Raw genomic sequence first — 20,052 nt, 5'->3', positions numbered from 1 at the left:
TAAAAAAGCTAACTATAAATGAATTTCAACTGAGCAACTTCGACTATGCTGGGACGTGTAGTCTAAATGCTGATAAAGCTTTGGCATTTCACTTTCAATGATCTTTCAGACATTATAACAAAGCCCTTTTGTCTTTATAATTCATTCAGTCATAAATTTAGAATTTTTCGAAAGGATGCACGATTATTCAATGCATGATTAGTTCATTCACTTCTATCCATATGCTAATGTGTTACAGTGACATTTAACATTAGTTTGAAAGCGTGGAAGACAATAAAAGCCAACAGCTTTATGGTGGCACTTAATCATCCTTGGTGTTAGTTAGCTATTTAACAGCTTGGACCTCTTTTGATTCTCCTTCAGAGTCTGACAACCATCCCAGCTCATGATATTTAACGCCATTCTGTATTTTTCAAGGTGCTGAATGAAACCACCACAGTGGGAAAAGGATCCTTTATAAATTCGCAGTAAAAAGTCGTTATTTGAGATTGTTTGATGTTTCAGGTCATTGTTCTATAGTCTTTAAATCCTGACATCTCAATGGAGGAAATCCACGTGGACTGTGTTTAAATAGACACGCTAGTTTTGTCTGATCTTTTTGAAGCTGTATTATTGTCTAGGGTGTGTCGGTACCCTGAGGCAACTTTTAGTGTTATAAGTATAACAATGCAAACGGCTTTCTCTTGTGACTTCTCAGACATTATTGTCTTGAGACTGTCATGTTAGTGAGAAAGGTAACAGTGCTCACTTACATCCTCACTGACTTTGCTGTTAAAATCCTTTAGCATTGTATTGTAGTCCCCAATGTCATGTTCCTCTCCTCAGGGCTACTCAAGTTTGAAAAGCTCAAGGGCCTCAAAGCCTCAAGATCTCAAGAAGCCGCATGTTTGATTTGTCTTATTAATGAGGCTGGTAGACTACAAGTTAATGTAGTCTACTGTAATTTAATATCCAAGTAAGGGTGTTTTTATCACATCTGAAGCCTTTCTGTGACACTGTCTTAAGAGTAGGCTACAGTTTCTACAGAATTCTTTTTTTTTCTTTCTTTAATTTAGTTTCCAACCATTTATCAAACAAAATGAATAAATTATTTTTTGCTAATTATCTGGGAAATCAGACTTCTAATATTTTAATACCCCCCCATGTTCTAGCTTGTACTTTTTTTTAGATTATTTTTAAAATTATTAATGACTAGCATTGTTGCTAGTTATTGCCTTATATTCATAATTTGCTCATTACAATGAGCTTTGCATAACATTATCAGCTAAATAAATGTAAATTATTCTTATTTTTAAACATTTTTCTTTTCTTTTTTTTCCCCAAGCAATTTTTTTTTTGTGACTAAAGAGTGAGACACCTTTTTGTCAAACAAAATTAATCAATTAATCATTTAGTCTTTTATTATATTACTTTAATTTCACATTATTTGCTTAATTAAAATTCAGAAGTAGCCAATCTGTGACACCTTTTTTTTTTTTTTTTTTTTTTTTTTTTTTTGTATTTGCTATGAAAGTGCTGTAGTAAATTTTGCAATCAAACGTTAACGAACATTTGTATGTAATATGCTTCTCAATGCTGTCACAAAAAGCTTCTTGTCTGAGAAACCCAGAAGCTAGAAAGCAAATTTGTGTAACATCGCAGTAATTCCCTCTATACGTCTCTAACACTGTCAAGGACGTCTCAGAAAAAAAAAGTCAATAAACAGGAGGCAGCAATCTGCCTTGCAGAAAGCCCTGAGCAGAAAAGCAATGAGGGCATTTGTGTGGCCGCTAGCAAATCTCAGTCAGCCCAGCTGTGAGCTGAACATTGCTCTTTTACCCTCGTTTACCCTCAAAGGCTCAGTGCTCTCACTAGAGTACAACTGACACTTCACATATTCAGAAAGCTCGAAATATTGCACAGGTTTAGGATAGGCAATATGTCTAGTCTACAGACATGAGTTATAGCATTTTGCTCCCCAGCTTGTTGTATTTCACGTGCTGCTGAGTGCGTTTCGATGTGTGTCGTTCTGTGTCTGACTGGAATATCAAACAATCTCTTGAAAAAAAAAACCTCCTTATTTACATTCAGGTCTTTAAGTTTGTTCCTTGTATAATGAATATGCAGCGCTGTTAGACTCCTGAATTGTTTCACCAATTATCAAAAAGACCAGCATAGTAATTGTGTGCTTGAAAGAAAGACTTGCATTGTAATACTCAGCATTTTTTTTTTTTTCATGCAAGATGTGCAGACTTTCTCAGGCAGAGGTGGATTAGTTTGTTGTTAGATGTAATCCACTTTTATATGCATTGCTTTCAAGTACAGAACATCCATCCTGGGCTATCAGAGACCTCAGCACATTTTCATCTTGGCTTTACGTGCCAGATAAGAAGTGTTTTTTTTTCTTTTCTCTTTTTTTGATGTTTAGAAGGATACATGTAGGCATCAACTTTTTTTTTCCCCAAGAAGTTTCTCAGGTTGACAGTTAGCTCAACTGCTTTGTAAAGTCGATACACACTTTCGCAAACTTTGGGTGATGTTTTTTGACTAGTAGGTGTCTTAATAATCTCAGCCTCAGATTTACCACTCACAGTGTTCACTGGCTGACTGATGGGTTTTGTACAGGAAAATAGTGAGAGCTGACTCAAAAGCAGCTGTTACAATTTGATTGGCTCACTTTGTCACAATTTTGTGCCTTGAAACTACTTTTGAGTGTAAGGTAATTACCGTATATGATAAAATTGGGCTGATTTGTGCCAACAAATCTTCAGATGCTGAGAGATTGATAGACACTCAAAGCAAGTAAAATGTCAGCGAGGAAAAAACTTTATAATGTTTAAACAACGTTTTGCAAAATGCTAAAGGGATTAATTTTTACTGTTTTCGAGATTGATAAGAAATGCAACTGACATTATTAGAATGTAATATTGTGAAATATATAGTTAATATATATAGTATATAGTTAATTCAGTGTTTGGTGCATTTTTGATCAAATACATTCAGCCTTGGTGAGCATGAGAGACTTCTTTCAAAAGCAAAACAATCCCCAAACTTGAACTGTAGTGGAGAAAAAGTCTGTACTTTTACATGTGGATGGACAGAAAAGTCTAGGTTGGAAGTTTGCTTGTGCAGAGAAAGCTGCAAAATGGAAAAGGCTTTCTATTGGTTGTCAAAAGTCTGGCAGTGCAACACAAATCTGTGTGACACACAAATCTAAACAAGTTTTTTAAAGTTAGCGTTATATACCTTCAGTCTGTATGAATTTTCAGTCGGAAAAACATTCAGCAGCTACCATAATAATGGATTAACATGGGCACAGAGCAAAGAAAATAAGAGCAAAAACTTTTCTGATATTGTTATTCTTCACTTTGAAGCATGGAAAAAAAATTCTGAACTGAAGACAGCTGTAGAAAACCCAAGACATCTGCTGTGACAATATGAAAATATGAAGATCTGTATGCAAGCTGTAGCACCTGTGGAATTATAAGGTTATTTAATAACCATACTCCACCAGTGGCATTATATTTCAGGCATGCTGTAATCTATTGAAGTATGAGGTTATAATAGCAGTGTATGCCATAGATTGCTGTATTGTTTGGTCACATATAGACACCGTTTTTCTTTTCTTTTTCTTTTCTTTTTAATCCTCTTCAAAAATTTAGGGTTTTTATTCCCATTTTGATGTTATACTTAGACATTAGAGATTGTTGACATCGTACTGCATTTAAAGTCTTCCAATATTGAAGTCTAACTGCCACATGAGAATTGCCAACTACGAAAACAAGGGAACATGTGTGAAGATTTCATCGTTTCGTGAAAGATTCCCATGTGAAACGGCCTTTAGAGAGTTGAGTTTGTGAAGCATTACAGATGTTTCCACATTCTTCCTCACTGACCTTTTTCTGCCCGCTGTAGGTTTATTTTTGACCCATTCCGAAACCTCAGGTGTTTGTGGATCCTGGAGATGATCGGTAAAGCAGCACTAAAGGCTTTGATTACACATCCATCTCATAATCACAGATTAACTAATTATGTTTTTCTGCAGCGGTTAATTGAAAGCACTCAAATGAACGCTTATTTCCCATGATACCTTTTAACAGATGTGTTTTCTTCAACCATTTTACCAAAGACTGTTCTGCGTTGTATTTTCTGTTACGCAGCAAAAAAAGTGTACAGATTTCAGAACAGATGATAGTGTAATTATTCCCCGTGGAGTGATGGAAACATTCCAATAACCATCATAGATAAACTGTATTTGAGTTTCCACAAGGAAATGCTGGTGCTTACTAAGCAGCAAAAGCTTAAGCTCTGCATAAATGAAATCTCAAATTAGAACAGTCGTAAACTTTGTCGCTGTCATAATGGCTCGTGTCTTGTTTTCTGTCGGCTGTGCGTGATAATCCAACACGCAACATGGTTTCTGTGCCAGCTTCGCAGCGTAAACAGCTTTAGATGATTAAATATATGTAGGCAACAGATCTCAATTCCAAACTCGATTACACACACATTTTAAAAATAATTTGATCGTTAAATATTTTTGGATAATATGCCTCATTTTGAGAAAAATGCCAGAAAGAAGCGGATCGAAGTGTTTTGTTTTTTGACATCATAAGCTGCCAAAACCATGGTGACAATTCAATAGATTGAGCTCAAAGTTCAGTTTTAAACCATCCTGTGGTCTGATAATCTTCTTTATTTTTCTCATTTATCGTAGCAAGAAAAACACATTCTAGAAGAACGAAGAACTTTTCTTCTTTTCTATAGCCAGCATGAAAAGGCCCTTTAATCTGTCTCGCACATCAATGATCTGTTTCTGCAGCATTTGTCGAGCCCCGCTGTACAATTTGAAGTCTGTAAAATATATTCATCAATGAATCATTTATTAAGAATGTGCTAATTCATTAAGAAAATATTCATTAAGCGTTCAGACTTCTTCCCGTGCTTGTTTTTCAGACAGTTGCAGCGCGCTCGGTTCAGATACTCTGTTCATAAAAAATGACTTTGTCCATGATTTATGCTTCGTGATATGATGGCTTCAAACTTGCACGGCACAAAAGTAGCAGATATTTTATCAGCGGAGTCATGCTTATCTTCAGTTTTTCGGTTTATATCATAAGATGAGCAGTAATATAATTCACGGAATATTTTCCCCTGACACAATATGCAGATTTTTCGAGCTATGAATTCAGAGGATGTCACCGGTCTCTCCGGCTGAGGTAGATTCACTGCGAGACGTCTGTGAGAGCAGGTGTTGTTTACAACATGCCATTCTGCAGCACTGCCCAAATAAACAGCTGTCAGTAGACACACAGAAGGAAATCCTCATCAGTCGACCTCAACCACCACTCAGCCAATATGTAAGAAATGAAAAACATGAGAAGCTGAGATGAACATCTTTTCCAATATATTACCTGCAATCTTATTTTACATCAATCTTCAGCAAAAGCCTCCTTCGCTCGATGCTCGCTTTTCTAGAAATGTATGTAAAGGTCGTCTGTGTCTTTTGATTATGAATTGTTTAAAGGAAAATGTACTTTCTCTGCCACTTTCACATGTCAAGCAGTAGCAAATAATAGGCCTCGTTCACCGTTTTTAAAACTAGTTAAAACGCAGTAAACGCATAGATTAGACTACATGTCATTTGGCGGTGTCTTACGCTTAACAAGGCTGCACGTATTTGATTAAATACAGTGAAATCAAAAATCTGATTAAATATTGCTTCAATTTAACTAATATATATTAATATACAGAAATTAGCATCTGAAGTGGATCAACATCTTTCATTAAAACTGTCCTAAAACCAAAATGTGTTTTTGGAACTTCTTTTGATGTTGACTTATGTACTATAAATGTGCATTTTTTTGTGTGACGGCAAAAGCTGAATTTTCAAAAGTTGATTTGGTACTCATTATTATCATTATCTGTGTAGAAAAAGTGCTGCATCATTTTTTCTTTTCCTGAGGAAACCATGATACAGTTTTTTTTTTTTTCATTTTCAGTATTCTTTAATGAAAGTTTAAAAGAACTTGTTCCATGTTCTTTCTCCTTTTATTAATGTGTCCTTAAAAACAACCAGTAGTGAATATTAAAAAAAAACTTGGCTTACAATTGCTTAAAAACTACAGAATTTTATCTTATATACGAAATAAATTTTAATTTTGATGAATCAAGATTAGTATTTAAATTGTGATGATTTTACACGCTAACATCTGTTTATCATATTAAAATCAACAGTTCTCTTTGTGTAACACTCTCTAACACACACACACACACACACAATATCACGCAGGAATCATGGCAACTGCACTCCTCTCTGAGAGGCAAGAGAGCACGACCGCATGTGCCTAAAAGAAAGTAACATCTCCATTCGATAGTAAATTGTCGGTCTGTGTTAAATAACAGGCAGTGTTACGGCGAGCTCTTCTGCCACTTCTATCAGTCTTCTCTTGGAGCTCGTGCATAATGCTTGTCTTCACTCAGTCGATCGAACGCTTTGTTATGGTAAAAGCGCAAAACAAAATGGTCAAAAACCTGTCTTTTCTCTTGGTATACAATCACACTAAGTAATACCGCTTTGGTTTTAATGGGGGTGGGGACCCTCAGAATTAGAGCCCGGACCCTCCGAATGCTTGGTAAAGCTTCTACCGATAGACCATCAAAGCAGTATAATGTGTGCAAATGCATATATTTATTCACTACTATGAATACTCTCTGTATTAATTAAATTGTATTATTAATATTTCAATATAACTTAATAGTGCGGGTGCTCCCCCGCTTTACGGGCCCCAGTGCAGCTGCACTGTCTGTAGCTACGCCACTCTTAATAAAATATAAAATGCTTTTCAGCCCATCTTCCCTTTCTGACCTGCTGTTTTCCATTGTTTGCACAGGTAGTCCTTCTCAACTTTCAATCATCTTTTTTTTCGATCGCTCCAAAAGCAGAGCTTTGAAGCGCACTCGAATCAGGTGCTGAACAGCATTCTTGTCACATTAAATTGGGATAAGAGAACTTCTGGGGAAAAAGAAAAAAAAATGACACTTGAAATGCATGCTTTAGGGGCCCCATATCAGTTTTATGTCTAGTAGATGCTCATGTTCGATTTTTCAAAAGACTGAGGTCTGGTTTGGTGTGTCTAGCCATCCGTTTAGTGATTCAGCACCAGGCAATGCCTGAATATTTCAAAGGGCTCTTTGCAGCACATCAATCTCAGCCAAAATCAGTCTTATCTCTGGCCACTGCTGCTGCGGCTTTCATACTCGGTCCCTCATTCTGTACGTGGGAGGTCAATATCTGACAACTGGCATTACCATATTTTCATCCCGACTGGGGTATAAATAAGTTGGCCGTGTAGGGTAAAACTAACAATTTGTCACAGTTGACTGCCTCCCACCCCTCTGAGCTCTGTTTGTTTGTACAGCTACGCAAGCTGCAAGTGCTACTGTAATTAATATCTGAGTCTCAGTAGGAGCCTGCAAAGAGACGTCTTTTGACCACAGAGCTGGTCAGAGCTGTGCATTGTATCCTAATGGCAAGCATGCAGTTGTTTTTAAGGTAGAGACATCGGCATAAAGCACAGGGGAAAAAATGAGTTTGTTGTGTACTAATGACTGCTAAACTAGTTTGTATTGTTATTTTGCTGATTATTAAAGACCCTCGCCAATTTTGCATTGTCTGTTTTAATGCCTCTTCAACTTATTCTGCTTTTTCATGTCATTTGTTATCCTCATACAAAGCTATCGTATGGCTACAGAAGGCTTTTTTTTTATCATGAACATGTAGATTAATTACTGATCTTCACAAAACAACTCTTCTTGTCTCTTTCTGCAGCCCTCCGAAGAGCCCAACATCCTGCTGGCTTCCCCCAAGTTGCTGCTTCCTTCAGGCAGTCAGCTGCCAGCCAGCACTCCCCTGTCTGTGCACCACCAGCTCCAGCTGCTCCAGCAGCAGCTCACCCAACAGCAGCAGCAGACACAGGTGGCCGTGGCCCAGGTGAGATGGACTAAATGAAACCTTGCACTTTTAAGTGGATGTTTAATAGGGCTGGGGTATTTTCTGATTGTTGTTTGCATTTTTTAACTTTGTATAAGTGTTTAAAGTATGAGGTCAGTAAGTTTTATTTTATTTATTTTATAAAAAAAAAAAAAAAAATTAAGCCTGTTATGCTCACTTGCAGATTTTTCTTGATAAAATGGCAATATTGTGAAATTCTCTTACAAATTAATTCTCTCTTTTTTATTTCCATTTTAATTTATTGTTTCAAAAAATAATTTATTCCTGTGATAGCAGATTTTTTTAAAAGCAGTCACTCTGTAGTCTTGATCCTTCAGAAATTATTCTAAAAATGCATATTTGGTGCCCAAAAAACAATTCTACTTGTTGAAAACAGTGATTAATGTCTGTAAAGACATCATACTTTTTTCAGTATTATTTTGTTAATACTTTGAAATAAGTATTTTGTAACATTACTGTCACATTACATGTAGTGTCTCTTTTCGTCAGTTCTCCTTTGTTTTATAAAAGTACAAAATCTTACTGACCCAAAACTTTTGAGTGTTTGTGTAAGTGGAAGGGCGTATAATTTTAATTTAATTTATTTTTCCTCTATAATAACATGTATTATTTTTTTGAGCGTGGTTTCATTAATGGGATTTGTGCATTATGCAAATTGTTTCATTATGGGTCAGGTGAGTTTAAGTGATTTTATTGACTTTAATTTATTTTCACACAGTACAAACAATAAGTGTTCCTCCATAAATTAGAGCAGGAAAATTTGGTAAAATATTTCTCCACTGACAATCTTAGCATTTTTGTCAAGTGTCAGCTGTTTTGTCAAATAGTTTGCTCAATGTATTATTGAAATCCAAAATAATTTTATGTTACTCGTGTCTTATCAACCTTATTTGTGGAGTGAAATGTTGGTGTTCACCCAACATTGTTATTCTGTGAAGAAACTCAATTTCTTGAAGTAGCACTTTTACAAAAACCGTTGCCTCCAATTTGAAGTCTTTTCTCACGCTCGATAAGCTACGGTGGTCTCGATGTGAATCTTTGCTACAAATCTCAACATTAGAACTGGTTGTGAATGGCTTGGAGTGCACAAAACTACTGTATTCTAGTGTGTCTGAAGCATTTTCGTTGTTTCCGGCACTAGACTGGTTTATTTATTCTGTATTTAAGAGCATGCGGTTTGCTTGTTTAGCCACAGTTCTACACCAAGTGTTTGGCAAGAGGAGAAAGACGTTGTTTTTCAGAAGCATTATGCTCAGCCAGAGGGTACTCTCTCTCTCTCTTAAGAAAGTGCTTTTTGTATGTGTGTTGAGAGAGAGAAAGACACTTGGCACTCTTCACAGGTCTGAGAATGGTGTTACAGGGGGCGGAATTTTGTTCCACGCTCCTCTGACCCACATCTTTGTGCCTGCGTGTCGCTTTGAGGTGTGTTGAGGATAGTCAGGGATGTCCATCCTGTCATAACTCTGATAAGCGAAGCCAGCCAGTTGAAAACATACCCAGATTTGCAACACAACACGCTCAAAGAGAAACAAGCTGTGGCTTTGCTCTGGCTGCTGCGATGTCTTCAGTCAACGAAGAAGAGGAGACGCTTTGAAGCGCGCTATCAAAGCCGCACACGCGAGTCAATCGTCGCTTATTAATTTATTTCTCCATTTGTTTTGCAGTGGCTCTCATCCTTAGGGAAAATGATCGGCAGATGAAACGATATTTGCTTTTCTGAAGTCTGAATTAGTGTTGGAGTGGGTTATTTGTGGAGGAAGGTTTTTGTGTGTTTTGTGTGTCTTTTGGTTTGCTGGAAGATTCTCATGTAGACGGTTCATTAAAGATAACGCATTTAGCTTCTGCCATGTCCTGAAAACGATGCCCATGTCAAATCTCCCAAAAATCTGTTTTACATGTTTGTTTATTTTTTTCTGAGAGCATAATTTCTAGTACTGCACGAGTCAGATGGTTTCTCTTAAATGAAAGCCTTATGGTTGCTGTTTAGTTAAGAGATATATATACAGAGGGTTTATAGAAAATAGCCTCTCTGAGTGCTTCGTATTTCAGCACGGCTTGTTTTCCACTTATTTTCTTTCATGCCCTCTTGCAGCTTTCAGTGGGGTTTTTAAAGGAAAATCAACACTGAAATATTTGACGTAATTTCTTTGTGCCATTTGAGGGCAGCAACAATGGAATAAACAGCCCTATTAAAACCTTGTAATGACTACAGTGCAGTGGAAGAAAAAAGATTACATTTGTGCTTTGAAATGACTGTGGTCATGAAAGTCTCCATCTTAAATATGTGTGATTAAATAGATTGTTGGAACATGAATCACACAAATTACCTTTTTTAGAGCTCTCTAGGTTATGTTAGTGAAAGTGAATCATTTGATGACATCCAAGTGCCATTAAATCAGTTCTCTTGAGAAAGCATGGTAAAGGGTTTAGAAAACATTTAGAGGTGTTTTTACATAAGATTAGTGCATGCAGACTAAACATGGTTTTGTTTTGTTTTTAAAAGGATAGTTCACCCAAAAAGAAAAATTTTGTCATTAATTACAATCGTCATAAAACCTCCATTCTCCTTCGCGACACACATTTATATAGTATTGATGAAATCCGAGAGCTTTCTGACCCGGCGTCAACACAACTGACACATTTAAGTCTACCACAGTTTTTTCTTTGTACACAAAAAGTATTCTCATAGCTTCATAATGTTGCGTTTGAACCATTGATGTCACATGGACTTTAACCTCACTCATTTTCTGAGCCTTTATGGTACTTTTTTGTTTTCAAAGACTAATTTGGGATTCAAAAAGTAACTACAACTTATCAAAAAAACATTTGAAATGTAGTATTACACCATGATACCACCATAACATGATAAGAGTATGAAGAGTAATCAGGAAAAAAAAAATAGTTGATACCTACACATGCCTACTTGGACTTCACCTTAGAGGCTTCAGACCTCATTAAGTTTTCGAAATTCATGCCCTTGATGTTGAATCAGACTCTGCTCCACTTGCCTTGTAAACTCCTGCTTTTTTTTTGTTGTTTTTTAACCACAGCAGTATAACTAATATATCTCGCACTATACGCTAATATTGCTGCCAGAAAATATTGTTAATATTTTCCGCCACACAGTCAAAGATATTACTGTTCTCTTTTCATTTTCAAGCCATAATTGAACAGAGAACTTTTAATTGCTTAATTAGTAGATGTGATAATTAACTGAAGAATAACTGATTGCAGTGGCAGCGCATTGACGTTAAACAGTTCTTCATTCCTGCTTTTGTTTACTTTTTTTAATGACAAGGAAAAAGAAATAGTGCTTCTGTGTGTCATCGAGGAAAATGATCATCATCAAAGCATTTGGACTCCAATATTTACCCTGACTTGCCTTGCTGATGAATGTACCCCATTCAGATTGAGATATAAAACCATGACAGCATGAAATATGAGGCTTGTATACCTTTACATCCTATATCCTTTTGAAAACAACATCTTTTGTCATGGTAGGCAGCTCTTTCCCCAAAGACGATCACTCTTTGTCAGAAAACATACACGCACACATACATACAAGCACTACACTTCAAAACTGATGGCAGACGGCTCAACCTGAACTAAGCTTTCCGTCCACATTTACAGTATGGTAATTTTTTCCCCTCAATCTTTTGCGCTACTCCCTGCTGGCCTGATCTTGATGGCTCATTGGCTTTGTCTGGAGAATGTATTGTTCTTAAGGGCAGGCAGCGCGAGCAGGCACGCTGTTTAAGCTGGGTCATAAATCACCCCGGACCCCTTGGAGGGCAGCCGCGGTGGCTTTAGGAGCAAACAGACACTTAGACAGTGCTCAGGATAAGCTACTGGCGGAAATGGATTTGCCCGTCTATCGCTGGGTAGAATCGTCGGACTTATGAAGGACACTCAAGTGCATCATAATCGCTTTGGAAAATCTTTATAGCTGGCCATTTGTCATTAGCCGGACAAACCAAGCAGTAATTCATAACACAACGTGTGGAGTTTTTTTGGTACTAATGGAAATAGAGGTTTTCCTTTTCTAGGATTAAGTTAATTATTACTTGACTGTGTAAATTAAATGCTCTTAAGCTCTCAGTGATAATATTTATCTGTAATATTGAGTGGCTTATTTTGTGTTTATATAATTTTTTTGCTGAAAAATATTGCTCTGATTTAATTATTATTATTTTATATGTAAATATAAAAGTATTGAATAATGATAATAATATTAGTTGTTTTTTTAATGTAATTTTTTAACAATTATAACAGGCCTTTGTCTTGCCACTGTTGCTCGTATCATTATTCTTCTTAAAATACAGCTGATATCAGGAACACATCTTTTTAAAAGATATGTCATGATTTGACATTAAAGAAGCTTTTCGGATGAAAGTGCTCTTTAATTTGGCATGAATGCTGCTACCTACACAGTAAATGAGATGACCTTCATAGTAACACTTTATAAAAATTTGCCATATATTTTTCATATTCAATATAAATGTATTCAAAATATATTAAATAGAACTGCATACCAATTTGCTTAATGTGGTGACTATAGATGATTTTTTAAAAAAGATGTTTTACCTTAAATATATTAATAAATTAAAGTAGTAGTACTTTGAAATTCTTAGAAGAACTCTAAAAAGATTCTTTTTATTTCCTTGAACTCTTGAATCCCAGACAGGATCCCAGTGTGTTCAGACATATATTCTTCCAAAGCTGAACAAAGGCAAATTCGGGTATTAATTATGAAATAATGTTTAATCAAATGAAAACCTAAAACTTTTTCTTCTTTTATTTTTTAAAAAGTATCACTTTAAACTTACATAATGCTTTTCAGTTACAGCAGACTCTAGGATAATACAGCATATTATCTGCTGGAGGTCTCTGTGTTGGTTGGCTGGTAGACCACTCTGCTGTAGTTAAACATGCATACTTTGGTGTGTACTTCAGGTTCATCTGCTGAAGGATCAGCTCTCTGCGGAAGCTGCGGCGAGGATCGAGGCCCAGGCTCGAGTTCACCAGCTGCTGCTGCAGAATAAGGACCTACTACAGCATATTTCTCTCCTGGTCAAACAGGTTCAGGAGCTGGAGTTCAAGCTGGCTGGGAATGGCTCTAGTGAGTATCATTTCCTGTGTTCAGCAGTGCTAGGGAGTAACTTTAAAAACCTCCATTGTTTTTGTAGCAGTTTTTAAATGTGCCCTGTTTAACACCCCTCATAATGGAAGAAGCGCAAGCACAGGAGGTCTCTGTTTCACTAAAGCATCTTTTTTCATTCTTTATCTTTTGACCTTCTGCATTTATTAAAACATCTTTAATGCATTATTTGTTGTTAAAAAAAATAAGTGCGTTAAGATTGAATATACTTTTTTTTGCAAATATTTATTTAGAATTTGAATTAAGAATTAAGATGCCATAATTCACAAATAATTTTTATTTACTCTCATCCTCAGGCTGTACAGTACAATAGTTAAACCTGAACAAAACAAAAGTTGAAATTAAAAAAAAAAAAAAAAAAATTGTATAAAAAGATTTTTTTATGTTATAGAGTAAATATTTAAATACATTTATAATTTCATTATATTTTGTTTTATGTCAAACCTTCATAGTCTTGTGGCCAAAAATAACAGATTTCATACCTGATTTAACTGATTTAATTATATATGTATAGTTTCTAAATTCATCTCATGAATATTAATTAATTTACTTAATTCCAACAAGTCAACATGGTAAGATACTCAGCCCTAATTTTAACTTTATTATTATTATTATTATTATTATTATTATAAATACATTGTTTATAAAATAACCTTTAATAAATGTATTTTTCATATTATTATAATAATAATAATAACAATTTAAATTTAAAGAGGCCTAGCTGTGACAACCTCCAGGAAATTATGCTGGTACAGCATTCTAACCTTCACGTCAGAGTACAATGTGGTGTCATTATTAAAGCGGATATGAGAAGAGATTTGACAGTCATTTACAGCCATTTTTTACAAGGTGACTTAAGTGTGACAGTTGGGACAGTCAAGGATGAGAGCTCTTTATCATGCAGGCTAATGTAAAGACGCCACATCTCCAGGTGCTGCTGGTCTATGAAAGTGTGCTTTAAAATAAGCACAAAATTAACCCCTGTGGAGTGCCATGATGGGAAAGAGGTTATAAGGCAGAGAGATATTGTATGTGATGAGGAGGGAGGTGGAACAGATGGGAGGGTCTGAGTGAAAGAAAGCTGCTGAAACACATCAGATCTATTCAGAGAGGGCAAGTGAGGATGTTTTGCAGGGGTAGGAGCACTGTTATTAACCCACTGGAGCAGAAGAAAAGGGAAAAAAAAGTGGAGCAGAACTGACATTATGAAGAGTTATATAATATGAAGGAAGGCAGATGACATCCACAGAGAAGAAAGAGTGGAAAGACTGAACCCAAGGGTTACTTTGAAACAGTATAGTGCTAAGGTACTTTGGAACAGTAGTTCGAAAATATATGTGAATCTAAAAAGTTTTAAAACTGAGAATGCATCTAATAAAAAGAATAATAAATATACAAAAAATATATACATACATACATACATACATATATATATATATATATATATATATATATATATATATATATATATATATATATATATATATATATATATATATATATATTTTATATCATTTTAAAGGGTACTATGATTAAATCTAATTAATTGCAAACTAAATTTGAAAAAAAAAAAACTCAAAGATAATTTAAAGGGTTAGTTCACCCTAAAATGGAAATTAATTACTCATCCTCATGTCATTCCAAACCCCTAAAACCTTGTTTCACCTTCGGAACACAAATTAAGATATTTTTGACAAAAATCTGACCCTCCATATACATCAATACCACTGAAATGATCCCAGATTGAGAATTGTAACATTAATAAACACACATTAGTAATTACATTTGACAACTTCAGTTTTGCGACACTACGAGAATAGTGAGTAACTATGAGTTATTTAGAGTCCTTTACTTTAAGATGCTCTTAAAATTAAGTCTAAAAAAGCCCCAATCTCTTCTTTCCTCTTAATAGTGGGATCCCAAGACAGTCTCCTGGAAATCACCTTCCGTGCCAATGTGCCCCCAGTCCTATGTGACCCCACCACCCCCAGACCAGAGGACGCCATTCTTCCTCCACTCAATGATGGGACACAGCTATCCCTGCCTCTGGGCAGTCCTATAGGTAGGGACCAGTGCTTGATCAAGTTTGAGTGTTTCCGCTTTCTTCCGGGACCACCCCAACAGGAGGAAAGTCCTGACACGCCATCCCAAGGCATCTCGCCTTCATCACGGGACGAGCTTCTGGGTAGCCTCGAGCTGCTAAAATTCCGTGAGTCAGGTATCGCATCAGAGTACGAGTCCAACACAGATGAGAGTGATGAAAGCTGGGGACAGCAAGACGAGAGCACTCTTCGTCTGCTCAATGTGCTCAACAAACATGGCCCCTCTGACTGCTTGGAGGACGAAATTGCTGTTTAATGTGATTTTTGCGCACTGCTTGATGCTTTGCTTAGAAGGTTCAAGTCAATCAATGTCAATATTGTCAAAACATCTACTGCTGTTTGTACTACAGATGGAGAGACCGGGAGACCAAGGTGACATTAACGATGGCCGTATCGTTTGTCACATTTTATGTCATATATTGAAAATCAAAGAGTCCCAAGGCATAGTAAATGCTCTTGTCTTCATTTTAAAGTTTAGGGACACTCATCAGATGCCAGAATCTTGTATCTCTACTTGAACGTTCACACACTCAGCAATGGAGGTCGCCAAGTGGATATATTCTTGGTCATAATGACCATCCCTACTTCCAAGCACTCCACACACACACACACACACACACACACACACACTATATTGCCAAAAGTATTGGATTACTTTTCTAGTAACACTTTACAAGTTCAGTTTGTTAACATTAATTAAGTGTCATGAATTGACAGAATTATTTTCATTTCATTTTCAAATTATTTAGTAAAAATAAATCATACAAATCGTATGTATGGCTGGATGGATAGATTAAACTTATAGTGTAGTGGTATATACACTATAAGTACAGTATATCTTATATACCATTAGATATTTTGTTTATACTGTATATAATTAAACACATAAATTATGAATATTGAATAAAAATAACAATTATTTACAAATATAGTAATGTTTTGTTGTATTTAAATAGTTTAACATTGAAATGTAATTATAAATTATATTAGTATGTTTACTATATATATTTAAATAGTTTATTTTTTAATTGTTTTGAACTAATTGAACATTATTGTAAAGTTATAATATTTTACATTCTTGCATGTCGACAGCAACTGATTTAAAAAAAAAAAAAAAAAAAAAAAAGATAAACGTAGAAAAGTTAAATCACAGTAGGAAGATTATTTGTTCACCAACATCTTCCCTCCTATTGGTAGCTGCCACATAACTCATTTGCATAATATAATAATACATCCCTGGACGCTCCCACTTTTTATTAACTCCCGCTATTGGCTTTGACGTCAGAAACCGCTGTATGTGTTAACGCTCTTTTAGAGTCTACAAGCGAGTGCTGGTTATTCTCAAACAAGTAATTGTTTTTTAACTGCAAGAGATACATGTGAAACGTAGAACAAATTTTATATATCAACCTGTGAAATTGTATCTATGACATCAGTTGTACAGTTGCGGGTTTGCTTCTGGGCGGTATTGGACATGTTTGCTCTGATTTGCTCAGCCAGTTAGATCACCTTTCATCTCAGAAATGCTCAGAATGAAGACAATTACCCAGCTACATCTGTTTTAGCATGCACGACAGAACAGACTCTTAATTGAATGACTGTGGACTGAGGACGCTAAGCTAATTATACCCTAAGGGTAACGAGGCGTCTAAACCGGTCAGATCTTTACCAACAGGAACCCCAATTAGAGTGTCAGAGTTTTCACAACCCACATCCTTTATTCATTATTTTCATATTCAGAAAAGCTTGTCGTGTCTGACTGCTTCACATATTAACTTTTGTACACATTTAGCTTTTCTGCGTTTAGTTTTTCTGTGCTTCTAAAAAGTGATATTTCGGTGTCTTACCTGTATCTCTCTGATAAACTGCTGACTCTTTAACTTCTCTGTTTATATTTTGCAGTTTTTCCCTCTCGCTCTCTCTGTTTCTCTCTGTGTGCCCAGTGTCATTTAGAGGCAGACAAGTGCACACAATTAGACTGGTAATAATAGAGTGGTAAGCGGTTCGTCCCACACATTAAGGACATCGAAAGCGCTTTCTGTTGTTGGTTTAGTCTTAAACGTCTGTATTTTCATTAATTTATGCACTGATATCTTTTTTTCTTTTCTTTCCACCAAGAAAACAGAATTTACCGTCTTTAAATCTCCTTCAGTCTTGTAACGCTCTTCCCACAGATTCTTCACTGTGTCTGTAATGAGGGCTCATGATCAGTCGTGTTGGTTCACAGCAGGTCTGGAGGCCAAGACCCAGCTGTGAGCTGTGAGCTGTGGTCTAAATCCTCCACAGGAAAACGTGTCATCGTCTGAACAAAAAAACCAAAAACAAAACAAAACTGTATTTTCATTTATTTCTCCTCCTTCAAGGACACGGTATATTTGTATTAGTGGTGTTTGCTAAGGCACATGCATCACTGCTGCTGTTGTGTAAAATAATTTTTGGAGCAATAAAAGTGGGCTCTTTTAATTGAAAAAAGCAATTAGCATAGAACCGCCCTAGCAACTGCGCAGCAATGGCATGGAATCCAATCAAAACACTCAATTTAGCAGAGAGTTGCTTTTATATGATATTTATGCCTGAGGAAGCACGGCTAATTATTAAAAAATCATCATCATTGATCTTGTCCTTGAATACTGGCCACTGTTAGTTTTTGAAAAAAATAAAAATTCAATAATTATTCCACTGAAAACCTGCAGTAACCTACAAAGGGACAATTCATGGTTTATTATTCATGACACCAAAGGCTGTTTTCGAAGTATATGACTCATTTCAAAGCCATTTTAAATGAGTTGTGTCATTTTTAAGAGCTTTGCGGTGACACAGCGTGACTGTGTTCATTCAGTGTCATTCTCGGTGAATATTTGGTGACGCGCATCGAGTTGAATTAGCAGGTCAAGGAGTTTTATGAGCTAGTTTTTCAAATTGCCTATATGAACTGCCTTTACTTTAGTAGCAAGTGCACACTGGTTGAGTTACACACGCATCCATCCATCATGAATACATCTGATTGACTTTCCTAGTTAAACTGTGGTTCAGTCGTTCTGCGATTCCAAGAATTGCCGGCATGCGAATTGAACCACTTCAGACACCATATGCACACACAGCTGCTTCAAAAAATAGAAATAACCACTAAAACGTGTAGCGCTCACAAAACGAGCAAGTGCAGAGAACGCCATCTGAATCGCTGTGTAATTTAGAGGATGTTCTGGAGCGTCCCCGTCTCATCTTTACTCGCTCAGGGAAACGAGCTGCTGTCGGATTGATCCTTCTCCCTGCGGCGTAATTGAAATTGCATAACAATATCACATCTCATTTTAGTACAGCTGCTGCTTCTGAGAGAAGCTGTTGGAAACTCGGGTGCCTCTGAATTAGAGGCTCATGCCCGGGCCCACCTGCTCGCTCTGGAGGCTTTTGAGAACATTCATTCTTCTGAAGTTGCCAAGGTACTTTGACTCAAAGTGTTCAGCTCCAACAATTGCAGAGACCATAAACCTTTTTTTTTTTTTTTTTTTTTTTTTTTTTTTTTTTAACCATGGCCTAGTAGTGAACAAATCTCCACAACACAATGGAAATAAGCCGTGTGTGTGTGTGTGTGTGTGTGTGTGTGTGTGTGTGTGAGGGTGGTACCTTTCTCAAGTGATCAGCATTCAGCATTACTGCTGCTGTATCAGTCAGTGGTTAGTAGTCAGGAAACGGGACAAGGGAGTTATAAATTAAGCACAAAATACCGCACGTCCTGTTTAATACAGTTGGCAACTTTATGCAACACAATGGAAGTAAGTCACAACAAAACCAAAACATGGCAATGAAATTAGACAATGAAATTTGCGCAACACAACAGAAACAAGCTGCAACACAATAACAAATTTTAACAAAGCGAAATGACCACAAAACAACAAACTTAGTCTTGTGTGTTGTGTTGTGCACTACTGGGCCACCATATTTACTCCATTTCCTTTTAGAATTACAAAATTATGACCTACACGGATGCCCAAGGAGGTCCAGGGCATGGTCTCTGCACTTGGCTGGAAGAAAAATCCTTCATGTTAAAAAATGAACTCCAATACAATTGAATTGATTTGAACTCATTTATGCCCCACAAGGGTGACACACCATGAAATTAAAAACTGCCTTTAAAAAAATTTAATTAATTGACTATATTTCATAATATGTGCCGTTACGCGCTGTTAGTCCAATCAGACTTTAATGATTTCTTCAAAGACACGTGATCGTCGATCAAGTATAAAAGCTGTCATTATCTGGCATCACAGTGTACTTGCTCCATATCCCTTTATTTCATCAGTGCTAAACTTGCAGATTGTTGCACTGCATGCATGTTGCTGCTTGACATGACGTGTCGGAACCTTTGATTAATTATTGATCTGAAGATTTGAAGGCGAATGAAAACGGGGGTATTGTCCCCCCGTTACGTTCACTGTTATTTTTACATTTCAGTGGCAGAACATTGCCATAATAACAGCTCCACATCTATTTTTGATGTGTTCAGTGCTGCTGTTTGGTCTCACCTTAATTGTAAGACTGTTCTGACATTTTTTTTTTTTTTTTTTTTTTTATTTATCATATTTCAAAAATCAATTTTTTTGCCAATGCATTTTAAAGTGCTGTTGTAGGTTTCAGCATGCCGCTTAACATACAAATAGATATTGACCAGAAAAGTTTCCATGCCATCTTGGGTGGTGGTGTTTTTGTTGATCTTTAGGGGATATTTATTCATTTATTTCCTTTCAATCCTTTTATGTGCTTCAGTATATCTACAGTACCCAAGGAGACTAGTCAGCCAGCAG

General features: G+C 36.2%; 1 protein-coding gene across 1 annotated transcript in view; it reads left to right on the top strand.

Moving 5' to 3' along the window:
* The window catches only part of nos1apa (nitric oxide synthase 1 (neuronal) adaptor protein a), a 76,897-nt gene extending 58,153 nt beyond the window's left edge, over window positions 1-18,744 (top strand). Inside the window, exons 8-10 of the mRNA XM_043241906.1 lie at window positions 7,808-7,969; window positions 12,944-13,109; window positions 15,061-18,744. Of these exons, the coding sequence (XP_043097841.1) occupies window positions 7,808-7,969; window positions 12,944-13,109; window positions 15,061-15,506 (774 nt within the window). The 3' untranslated portion in view covers window positions 15,507-18,744. The remainder of the gene's footprint in view (window positions 1-7,807; window positions 7,970-12,943; window positions 13,110-15,060) is intronic.
* The last annotated feature ends 1,308 nt before the right edge of the window (window positions 18,745-20,052 follow it).

The sequence above is a fragment of the Puntigrus tetrazona genome, chromosome 6 (assembly GCF_018831695.1).
Source record: "Puntigrus tetrazona isolate hp1 chromosome 6, ASM1883169v1, whole genome shotgun sequence".
Classification (NCBI taxonomy): domain Eukaryota; kingdom Metazoa; phylum Chordata; class Actinopteri; order Cypriniformes; family Cyprinidae; genus Puntigrus; species Puntigrus tetrazona.
This window is presented reverse-complemented; position numbering and strand designations above follow the sequence as displayed.